The sequence below is a fragment of the Corythoichthys intestinalis genome, chromosome 9 (genome assembly GCF_030265065.1).
Source record: "Corythoichthys intestinalis isolate RoL2023-P3 chromosome 9, ASM3026506v1, whole genome shotgun sequence".
Taxonomy (NCBI): domain Eukaryota; kingdom Metazoa; phylum Chordata; class Actinopteri; order Syngnathiformes; family Syngnathidae; genus Corythoichthys; species Corythoichthys intestinalis.
The window spans coordinates 35472077-35484565 of record NC_080403.1 but is presented as its reverse complement, the minus strand read 5'-3'; the positions used below and the strand labels follow the sequence as shown (position 1 = coordinate 35484565).

The following is a 12489-nucleotide window of genomic DNA, read 5'->3' as shown; positions in this document are numbered from 1 at the left end:
TATGTTTTTTTTCATTTTTTTTAAATGGAAAAAAAAAACATGAAAGGTAACACCAGTTACTTTGCCAAGTAACTAATTACTCTTACATTCAGGTAATTGAGTTACTAACTCGTAACTGAAATTAATTACTTTTTTAAAGTAAGATTAGCAACACTGGTCATAAAGATGCAGTCTGCAGAATGAAAAGTGACGAAAGCGGAGATTTTATTCTGCCAATTTGTTGCCGAACACAATTTGCCTGCAACTATTGCTGATCACTTCTCAGAATTAGCAAAAGAAATGTTCCCTGACTCAAACATTGCATCGGTAAGTTCATTTTATCAATTGCCCCTTTTAATAATAATTGGACACACTAAAAAACTACCTTCAAGTCAAACTGAATTGCAAGCTGAAGTACTATGAAGTGCAGCCAACAAAAGACATGATATAAATTGCCAAAAGTGCAACATACAGTTATAACAAAAATCATTGTTAAATTTCAGTAATCATGATGTAGCTGAAGATATTGATTGTACTTTGATTGCACCAGGTTATATGTTACAATTTTACCAATAAATTCATATTATTTTAAAAACTGAGTTTTATTTTTGTTTCATATTGCACGCTATACAAAACGTTGTAAGATTAGTCACCAATTTGTAAGGGCATACGCCACTATTTGTTAGATTGCCAATGGTCTCGGGTTGACAGTTATGGACGTGTTTTACGTGCTGTACCTGAAAGCACCGCGTGGCTGACGTGACAGAGTGAGAAATGTGCGGTACAGATTGTACTTTCTCTTTTAATGTTTTGTTGTTGGCGTCAACTGCAGCGCAACAATAGGCGTGTTGTGTTACACAAGTTCTGAAATATATGATTAAAAACCTGACACAGCTGGTGATTTCTTTGGCGATATTACCACAATAACAATTGTCACCTTAACTCATAAAGAAAAACCGAGGTCAGAGGAGGACCGTCGAGATTGTAGACATTCTACGGCCGTGTTGTCTAGCCAGTTCACGGATACGCACACACCAATCTTAATTTTCGTCATATTTCGAGCATGTCGTCGGATGTAGAAACAAATGGCGAGTCAAAACTTACGACGGATATCGAAAAGATTGTATGTCGAAGCGATTGTATGTCGAGGTACCACTGTATGTATTTGCCTTTAAAAGCCATTTAGTATTCATTCATTTTCCGTACCGCTTATAATAATGACAATTCAATAGAGTGAGCGTAATCACCTACAGTTCTGCGCATTATATTTGATCCAAGTACAGTGATAAGGATGAGTACAGATGTATTGATTATACGGAACACAGATGATCATGAAATGCCAGCTTTGTGTTCAACTTTACTATTGACTACTGAGTAAAACAAAACAGAAATTGAGGTGGGTTTATCGTCCTATGCATGTGAGCTCAAAAAAAGGTTCATGTACATGTATATTAATTTACAGGTGGTTTGTAAATATTAATCAATTTGAAAACATTGAAATTTTATTTTTGAGTAGTTCCAATTCCAAACGGTTAAATTTGATATTGTGTATTATATACTATTTCTGTATTAAAAATCTATTATCTCTCTCCATTATAATGAAATGGGGCTGCATCCTCTCTTTTTCGAATAGTTTTTTTTTAATATTGTTTTTAAAATGTATGATAAAACTATTACCTCTTTGAGCACAAGGACACAATTTCCAGGGCCGATGAACTGAGGCAGTTCAGCTATTCGTCCCTTATTAAGGTAAGGGCCAGAAAAACAGCGATGATTAAAATAGATCTTGGGACAACAGTATTTTCCATTCCCCTGTCCTGCAATGGGAACATATGTACAAAATGCAAATGACTAAGGCAGCCAACCACACATAATATATGTTTTATGTTTTTTTACTGACCAGCTTCTGGCTGATTTGCCACCTGCTTTACAGTGACAGGTGATGATGACTTTGATGGAGCTCTGCTGCAAAAGGTTTGAATAATTAGTCCAGAAAGTTTATTGATTCAAATTATTGGGTTGTTTTTATAAGAATATTTATACTCACTGTTTTTCAGGCTGCACCACAGCAATCTTCCTCTCATTTTCTACTGAAAACAAGGAAACGTTTGGGATTTTATATAGTTAAATAAAGGTTCAATTGTGCAATTTACATTTTGTAACAGGTTTTCCTTCATAAGCCCCTTTTTACACAACTAGCCACAGATGGCTTTGATACTAAGTTTACATGTTTACTTGTATGTAAACTATGAATAATGAGGTTGACTCACTATGCAAACACAAAAACTGAAAAGTTAACAATGTAGTTCTATGTTATTTAAATTCCCAACACCACAACAGCAGCAGCAGCAAGTTTGCTTTCAGTTCTGTCTGAAAGGATGCTTCTGATGTGCCAGTCTTGTGGAAAAGCATTGCAAAAAGGCCTCTAGTTGTTGCTTTCTCAGTTTGTGTGCCAAATTCCTGGCTATACCTTTTGACATAACTTGAGAGTTTTAAATTCAAAACTTTCTTTTAGCCTAGCATTACATTTGGGAGAAAATGTACACATAAAAATGTCAACACAAAAGAACAGCATATCATGTGTAATGGGCCATTTTCAAAAACAATTTCTAGTCATTACAGAAGCTGTATACTTTATTTAGAAGCAATTCACACTCATCTCATGGAATGGAATATCCCATCTATCACCTGTCATCTCCGTGAAATTACAGATTTGGTTTTATACAGCTGAATGGGTCACTTAGGTATGTGCCGGTTACTGGTTTCAAGGTTTTACCGTGGTATGAAAACGTCACGGTTAAAAAAACACTACAATTTTCCTTCATACCGTAATACTGAATTTTTTATGTCCCAAAAATGAAGCGACAGCGCTCACACCGCCGCCTCCGGTTGTTGCTCTGTCGGTGAAACTTTACCTGAGCTTTTTTCCCCCTTGAAAAAAGACAAAGTCGCTAGTATGGGAGGACTTCAGCTTCCGAAAAGAAACAGACGGCATGACCTCCAACATGATTTCACATTTACATCGCCATCATCCGTCACTTTACACAAAATTTAAGGTATGTAGATGCTGTCATGAACGTTTCCCACAAGCAACGAGAGCTTGTTTAGTGTGTCTAGCAATGGTAAAAAAAAATACTATAACGTAAGCTTGTTAACGAGGCAGATAACGTGGCTGGTTAGCATGCCAAGACAGCTAACTAGTTTTCTCTCTACCATTAGCCAAATTTTGTAAAGTCTTCCGCCATTGTAAACATCTGTTCAAAATAACATTTTCACAATACAGCGTGTGGTGTTTTTTCTCTCTGGCGACTATCTGTGTTGAGAGAGGGTGTGGGTGTGTGTCTGTATAATGTCTAAATAATGATACAAGTCATACACACGCGCTCTATCTCTTACGCTTGCTCTCCATTAATATTCAACTAATTCATATTAATAATAGTAGTGATATGTGTTTTACATAAACAATTTTTGATTAAATTGATTAGTTGTATACAACCAAGGTTTCTTGTTCTAATGTTGAGCAACTTGAGCTGTGGCTGTGGGTTTAGTCTATAAGTTTCCATTTATTTCAATTTTATTTGAAATATTTCAGGTTTTTTGTTATTTTATATATTTATTTTAACATTATATTCATGTTGATGTTCGAATTTGCAAATATGTTGTGAATTTTTTTTAAAAAACCTGTTCAGTAGAAAAAAGTTTTTTTTTTTTTCTCAACACATACTTCTCAAAATAACTAGGGCTGTCAAACGATTAAAATTTTTAATCGAGTTAATTACAGCATAAAAATTAATTAATCGTAATTAATCGCAATTCAAACCAAAATATGCCATATTTTTCTGTAAATTATTGTTGGAATGGAAAGATAAGACACAAGACGGATATATACATTCAACATACGGTACATAAGTACTGTATTTGTTTATTATAACAATAAATCAACAAGATGGCATTAACATTATTAACATTCTCTTAAGGCGATCCATGGATAGAAAGACTTGTAGTTCTTAAAAGATAAATGTTAGTACAAGTTATAGAAATTTTATATTAAAACCCCTCTTAATGTTTTCATTTTATTAAAATTTGTAAAATTTTCAATCAAAAAATAAACTAGTAGCTAGGCATGTGCCGGTATGAGATTTTGACGGTACGATAACCGTGAGCAAAAATACCGCGGTTTCACGGTATTACGGTATTGCTATTTTGAGATGTATGGGTTATAAAAAAAATAAAAAATCCATTGAACAGGAATTTTTTTTTCAGAACATAGTTGCAAATTGAAACATGAATATGTTGTTAAAATAAATAAAATATCAATTAAAAAAACGAATATTTTAAATAAAATTAAAATACAATTTATAGACTATACCCACAGCTCAAGTTGTTCAAGATTAGAGCACGAACAAAACAATTTCTATAAAAAAGTAAAAACACTTCTAAATAATTTTTTTTTTAAATTATACTGCATGACTTTGTTTTGAGGGTGGAAAAGCTCAAGTGAAGTTTCGCCATTTTCAGCCACTGTGTCAACTCTAGTCTACATGTCATGCCTTTGTGTTAAAAAGAACATAAATAATTTAAAAGTTAATAAGTTAGTTAAAAATGTATAAGTTGGTTAAAATGTCAATATTGTTGTGGAAAGGTTTCATCTATAAAAAAAAAAAAAAAAATTGGGAGTGTGACTTCTCCTTGATCCAGCGAACGTGGATTTGTGCTTAGGGCAAGATCATCTTTTTGCAATTAGCGATCTTTGAGGCTACCATTTTTTCCCCCTTTCATTCAAGCCACTGATTCAAGCAAATCAAGCTTGTTTTCTCACTCTGCGGCTGTAAAACTCGACGAAGTTGCTCTCCCAGCTAAACCTAGGCTAACATTCGTCTTTGTAAGCTTTTATTTAGTTTGTATATCGAATTTGAAAGGAAAATGTGTGTTTTGTTTTTGGCGAACTTTTTCCATAGTGCTAATCTGTTGAAGCTACTCACACATGGAAAAATACAATTGTACAACGTTTTAAATGTATGCATTTTGTATATTCCACTTACCACGATTTGAGAGCTCAATAAATTGAAATTGAAAGAGTATTTGTTTTTGGGTTCGCTGGCTGTCTAGCCGATAGTCACTTTCACACACAGCAACAAACGGGAGGTGGTGAGCGCTGCCGCGCCACGTCCCTTCTGGCTGCAGTTTTGACACATGAAAAATAGCGAATACCGTTCTACGGTCTGGCGGAATATTTTAGTGGTTTTGAAACCGCGACGTTTTCACACCACGGTAAACCGTGAAACCGGTCACCGGCACATGTCTACTAGTAGCTCGCCATTGTTGATGTCAATAATTACACCATGCTCACTCATGTTACTAACCCATAAAATCAGTTGGACACATGCGCCAGCAGAGGGCGCCAAACACCAAAAAACAAGTAACAAGCGGACATTACACTGTACTGTCATTTTAATCTGAGCGGGGCATGTGCGTTAATTGCGTCAAATATTTTAACGTGATTAATTTAAAAAATTAATTACCGCCCGTTAACGCGATAATTTTGACAGCCCTAAAAATAACACATTTTAAAGCTATAATTGCAATACCGTAATACCGTGAAACCGCGGTAATTTTGCTTAAAGGTTATCATACCATCAAAATCTCATATCGGCACATGCCTAGTGTCAATACAGAGATGTTTGTTCTGTGTGTGACGGAACAATTAATATCAATCTAATCAAAAGTTTTAAAGTAATTCATTGATTGTGGAAATAACTGTTTTAGCATAGCTTAAAAAAAAAAAAAAAAAAAAAATGGGTGCGGGTGAATGGATACTTGCCTGAGGGCTTGATGGGGTACACAAGTGGATAGCCGTTTGTCTCACACCAGCTCACAGGAAAGATGTCCAAAGAATCCACATGAACTGTCAACTCAGGCATGGGCTGTTTTAGACCTGAATGACGATGCACAAAAATATTAGAACTTCCCTAATGAATCACTGAGGCTAAGTTAGCAGGTTCTTATTATAATTTGTTACAATATAATATGACTCACAATGGTTTTCTCTTCATGAAGAGGTTCGAGTCACAAGACTCAGCTAATAACCATCATTAAATTTGCACCACACATGTTAATGCAGACTTCACATTCACACCCGAGAATATTTCTTTCAGACTTTGCTCTCACCTTCCAGACTGAGCCAAATGTATTGCCCTTTCACCCTGGTGACTGTTGCCACGTGAATGTTCTCTGGTGACAGTGGGTTGACAGCCTCCAGTTTCATTGACTCTTTAAAATTATTTTCAACACTGTCCTGAAAGTGTAGAAAAAACAAGACATCTTTTAGGAAACAAATAGGCATTTACTGCCTTCTTTTTTAAAAAATGTCTGTATTTCCATTTACTGCATATCTACAATGAAATTATAACTACGGTACATACAAAGACCCTGAGTGATACAGCACAATCAGATGACATGAATTAAAAATGGATTTAGTTAACATTTCACTATTGGTTATAAATGAGAATAACAAATTATATTTATATGTGAATCTTAGTACAATACCAATATTGGTCATACTGAGCTGTGCGTCATGCTGTTCTGTCTTGTAAATTTAACTGTTTTTTTTTTTTTTTTTTTTTTTGGTAAATAGAACTAGTTTGGACGAAAGTATTTCTCATATGGCAGAGTTATTTTCGTATTTTTTATTTAAATTTTTATATTGTTGTGTGTTGTGTGAAGGAAACTTGCTCATTGCTCCTTTGTGTTTCTGCTTACAAGGCCACATTTCATTCTATCTCAACATAACAGCAGTGTGATAGTCGCAGTAAGCAATAAACTTGACAATTGACTATCACAGGCACTTCACTGGTAGATGCTAAATGTGATTTTGACTTACAGTTGGGAAGCAGTTCTGAGGGGCTGCTTCTGCTTCACAATGTTTTAGGTAATCTGCCCAGTCAAAGTCTGGACCTTGATACCCTATACACGAGACAAAGTAAACAATCAAAGGGAAGGAAACAAATTTGTGTTAAATTGAATACACAGAATTCTTAGCAAGGGATTTGTAGGGAAGCTGCAGTATGAGTGATCTAATGCAGTGTTTTTCAACCGTTGTGCTGTGGAACACTAGTGTGCCGTGAGAGATTGTCAGGTGTGCCGCGAGAAGTTATCCTATATTGCATTTCATCAAGTGTCGATATACACAAAGTGTCCTTTCCATTTTATCCATATGTGACGACCGTCAATCCTTCCCCTGTGTTGAATTGCAACATATTATCAAGAACAGCAAGGTGGCTGATGGCTAGAATTCCGAGCAGTTGTTGAACGCGACACGAGGAGCTGTTCAACAGCGCGATGGTGCCAAGCAACCTTAAAAGTCATCTCCAAACAAAACACCCGTCGCTTCAAAACAAGTCGATGGACTACTTTTTTTGCCTTTGTGAAAACACAAAGAAACTGGCAACTTTTGAGGAAAAACTTTAAAGGTAAAGGAGAAAGCACCCAAAGCCAGTTACCTTGTTGCTGAACTTGTTGCTAAATCCAAAAAGTCCCACACTGTGGCGGAGACATTAATTACCTGCCTGCAAAGCCATTATCAGCGAGATGCTCTGCCCTAATGTGGTTAAAGACATTATCAAAATTTAATTGCAATTGAATTGAATTGAATTGCTAAAGCTTCGTGTGTGTGTGTGTGTGCGTCTTTCTTCATTTCCTGCCATGATATCGGCTTTGTGTTCATCTAAACAGGCTCAAGTTTCACACAGAGAAAGTATAAAAATTGAGTATTTTATACTTAAATATATTGTACAGAGCATTTTTTGGTTTGTGGTATGCCGCGATGTTTTTTCCAATGTGAAAACGTGCCATGACTCAGAAAAGGTTGAAAAACACTGATAATCAAGTCAAACCTGGTGGTGGGCTGAGAGGGAGCCCATTTTTAAGACTCCATTGAGCAGGAAAGATCCCCGGGCTGTCTCTGTGGCACAGAAAGGAGCGTCCTGAGCCTTCAGACTCCTCAATGCCACAAAGGTCATCCATTGTTACCAGGAAGTACTGCTCATTGAAAACCTAGGAAGAGCAGGGACAGTATATTTTCATAAAGTATGTGTTCATCTCACTTGAGCTCAAGCCTGTGTAATCTTGAATTAGCATAATCTTATAGCCAACAAACAGTTGTTAAGAGCATATCGGTAGGTTACGATTGAAACTGATTTAACAGTATACAACGTTACCTTTGTGACGGTGGCTGGCCTGATACAGATGGGTGCTGCAGGATCGACCGCTTCCAATTTCATTCCTTCTTTAAAACAATGAGTAGAAATTGCAGGCTGGTCCTAAGACAACCGAAGAAGTACATATTGAGATCTGTACTTATTCGAAGGGTTTTGGGGGGTCTTGAGACACCTTACAGAAGATGTGCTTTGCCAAGGACTTCCTTACAATCCTAAAGTCAATTAAACTAACCACCGTGCATATTTCTAAATGCCACATGATTAAAAAAAAAAAAAACTATTATTAAAGCAATAATTCAATAATACTTTTTTTTTTTTTTAGACATTTGTTTTTTAGATTTTTTTTTTTTTTAAGGTATGGTTGCAATATTATTTTATGTTAAACATGAACATGAAGTCATATTTTATCAGAAGAACTTTTAAGAATAAAACTTACAATATCAAACTATGGCTCAATATGCTGCGTAAGGGGCTCATTAGTTCTCAGTTTGAGAATACAAGTGTGAAAAGAATAAAATCATAACTTCTGTTGAACATTAACATGCGGAAAGGCACAGAAAGGTTCATGCTGCCAGTACCTTACTGAGCTCTGCAGTCAGAGCTTCATCTTGAGGAAGTTCAGTGATCCTCTGCTTCACCTCTTCCCACTCTTCCTCTGTTCGCAGTGCCAAAAGTTCTAAAACAAACATACAAATCAGCTGCAGAAAGCCAACTGCTCACCAAATATACAGTATCCTATTTTGTTTGCTGCTAAGCTAAACACCAGTCTCTATCATGTTGTTGTTACATCACAAAACACCAGACTGCATTGTTTAAAGGTATGAACTAATCATTTATTTAATTGTTATCTCAATTTAACAATAAAAGACAATTATAGCATATACATCACATTCAAGAAACCCATTATAGCACAAAATCTTTTTTTTTTTTTTTTTTTTTTAATTCTATTCCACATTTAGCAACATTGATAAGACCTGAAGTTTGACAAGCTGCATAACCGTGGAGAAATATCATGCTGAGCTTGTTATAGTTTAATTATCAACACACTTTACGCTCCCGAAGAATACGCAAGTCTTGCTCTTCCTTCTGTGAGGAAAATCAGTTTCAAAGACCAGTGGAATATCTCCCTCATGCAGTGGAATATCTCCCTCATATGACATCAATATTGTCACTTGAATTGAAGTAACACTAAAATGGTTAATTCAAGCAAACCATCTTAATTATTAAGTGCCGTTGCGGCTCTCACAAATAGTGCATCATATTTAAAAAAATCAATTGGAAAATTGCAATATTCGTCACCAAAGTGAGGACCTTAATTCAGGTTAATGCTTTACAACATACTGTGTGATAGAAAAACTGAAAAGGCATAACATTACGGTTTAACCTCTTGTTTTTCTTAATCATGTTCATTGTGCTTAAACCACAAATGCAAATTTACTACTGCTGTCATAATTACACATTACTACCCCCCCCCCCCCCCCCATACATTTTCTATACTTCTTTGACTTAATGTCGTCGCAGGTAAAGTGAGAGGAGGTGGGCTATACCCTAGACTGCCTGCCAGCCAATCTGAGCTTAAAAAAAAAACTCAAGTGCTGGAAATACAACATGATTACAATCTCAACAATTGTGTGCTTGTAACTTCAATCTGCACAGAGCTATTAGTGATCGTTGTAGATGTTCCCTACAATGAGCTAAGAAAAACATTTAAAATGTCCATTTTGTGAATAATGGCTATTAACAAGTGGGTCACACTAGGAATAAAATAGTAAAAGTGCAAGAAAAAGATTAGGAAATTATGAGAATAAAGCTTAAAATGGAATACATTACAATGTAAGAGCATAATGTTGCTTTACAATTCTGAGAATAATCATATTTCTAAAATAAGACTTATAGATTTGCCATATATTTGGTCATTAGATATTAACATTTCTCCCTAAAATGTTGACCCATTTGAAAGTATTCCAAATATAAATACTTATTGAATTAAATTAGTGCTGCAACGATTAATCCATTAACTCGAGTCGAGTATTCGATTAGAAAAAAGTATTCGAACTAAATTTTGTTGCTTCAAGTATTTAGTTTATAGGTATATTTAACCATTTTTTTTTTTTTTTTTGTGGGAATATGTGTCTGAACCATTTGTTAAGAGCATTGTTAAAAGAAAGAAGGAAAAAAAATAAAACTAGCATTTTATAGCATTGAAGCTAGCGGACTTTTTCTGTGTACGTTAGCCAATTGTTCTTTTGTTGTACATAGATCCTCATTTTAAACATTTTTTATACAATTTTAGGCTCAGCTCGGGTATATAAAATTTTCATGTTCCTTATCCGATTGCTTGATTATTCGAACTAACTAGTCCATCGATTAATCGACTAGTAAAATATTTGATAGCTGCAGCCCTAATTTAAATATATATAATACTTGTGAAATCTTTTTCACGTTTACATGTGATAGGATATAAATTGCTTCACATTTTTAAGAATAATCATATTTTTTCTAAAATAACACAAGATCAGAATCTGCTGTGTCTCTTAGAGACTTACCATACATTAGTCATTAGATATTCATTAAAATTTCTTGTGTCACTAATATGTTGACCCATTTGGCAGTATCAAAAAAATAAATATGAATTGATTCCATTTTTTTTAGGAAATATAAATTATACTTGTGAAATCATCTTTATTTTTCTAATGATTTTTTTTTGTTATTCTGTAAAGCCCATTTATGATTAGAATGTCGCTAAGTATGGGCAGACCGCCATCTTTTGTTGGCGAAAAACAATGTGAATGCTTGAGTCACAGCACACAATACTGGCACTGTATTCAGCCTTCATTGGCAGATCTATAACATATTAAAGTATCAAATTTCCTTCTTTTTTTTTTTTTTTACGAATATATCGCATATGACTTTAAATATCGCACTACTAACCAGAAGGAGGCCTGAAGGTGTATCCATGCTCTTGAACCCACCCGGGTGGGTGGAGGCGTGGGTGGAGGTAAAAGAGCCAAAGGGTCGCAGGTGTGTCAGGGAGGCCCTCTGTGCCAACCAGCCGCAACTTCAGCCTTCCTCCGACATTCTCCTCTACCTCAGCGGCCCAGGCAAGCCCTGGGTCAACACTGTCTTGCAGCTCCACATAACAACCGGCACTCAGCAGCTCCATTGGGTCGCGGCCACGCTGAGGCTGAGGAAAGCAGTGGGAAGGGGTTAACCACGGAGAGGAGAGCATGCGCAAGCACACAAATGCCCACACACTGAGACAAGGTGAGGAATTCACACTGGGAGAAAATGTGCTGCATGACTAAGTAGCAGAAGTGAAGCATGCTCAGTGAAAAAGAAACTCAATTTATGTCAGTTCTTACTGCACAACATACTGTAGGTTTGTTTTTGATTTTGAAAGTTTGGAGTAGAAACACAGTGCTATAGTGGTTAGCAAGTATGTTTCACAGCTGAGAAGTGGTAGATTCAAATGAATGGGATTTAGCCCATTTTTTTCCCTTTATCCAGTTAACAAAGCACTTTCCTGTAATATTTGTGAAATCAATTTAGATTTTTTTTTACGACAAGTTTTATTTTTTAATGTATAATTTGGTTCAATGTCAGCAAAACAAATATAAGTAAACAATTTTGCATATTTTTTTTAAACATGTATGCATTCACTTCATTTAAAAATTGGTTTAATTAATTACCGTAATCAAAAAAAAGTTACTCACAGATCAAATATATTCAAATATATAAGCTGTAATAGTGCTGTGCATTACATCAAACATGAATAATTTTTTTTTTTTTTAATGAAAAAACGCATAAACTGTGAAAAAGTAATAATTAAAATTTACAGATCTAAATCCGCTCCCTTCACAGTCGAATTTTATTACCTATGATTACAATTAATGCAATAAAGCTGAAAAAAAATGAGAATTCATTATTTTATTCTTAAAATATGAAGCGCATTTTCAACTAACTTTAACTTAACACAAGCTACAAATGTTTAAATACATTAATCTAGTTTAAAACTCAACTCTGGTTCTTGAGCGTTTAACAACATCTGGTCTAAATGGTGTCATAGGCTACGTTCATAATGCAGGTCTTAATGCACAAATCCGATTTTTTGTCATATCTGTTTTTTAGGCGTGACCGTTCAGACTGCTTTTGTCCATTGAGACTGTTTAAGTATTATGCATGCACGCTAATTCGCAGTCTGACACGTGCTGAGCAAGAAGACCCGCATCCGCAGAAGAATCATAACAAATGACTACACATGCTGGCTGTCATCCGTCATTCCAGTGTGATCATA

At 35.3% G+C, this 12489-nt stretch overlaps 1 protein-coding gene across 5 annotated transcripts in view; it reads right to left on the bottom strand.

The window, feature by feature from the left end:
• sfmbt1 (Scm like with four mbt domains 1) overlaps positions 1–12489 on the bottom strand; it is a 46291-nt gene that overhangs the window by 7054 nt on the left and 26748 nt on the right. For 2 of the 5 annotated variants that reach the window (XM_057845424.1, XM_057845425.1), the window contains exons 7-16: positions 11127–11379; positions 8774–8871; positions 8196–8297; positions 7872–8031; positions 6860–6942; positions 6148–6274; positions 5801–5914; positions 2027–2069; positions 1880–1944; positions 1657–1796 (exon numbers count right to left, since the gene is read on the bottom strand). In XM_057845424.1, the coding sequence (XP_057701407.1) occupies positions 1657–1796; positions 1880–1944; positions 2027–2069; positions 5801–5914; positions 6148–6274; positions 6860–6942; positions 7872–8031; positions 8196–8297; positions 8774–8871; positions 11127–11379 (1185 nt within the window). The remainder of the gene's footprint in view (positions 1–1656; positions 1797–1879; positions 1945–2026; positions 2070–5800; positions 5915–6147; positions 6275–6859; positions 6943–7871; positions 8032–8195; positions 8298–8773; positions 8872–11126; positions 11380–12489) is intronic. The other 3 variants (XM_057845427.1, XM_057845426.1, XM_057845428.1) reach the window with 3 other exon arrangements.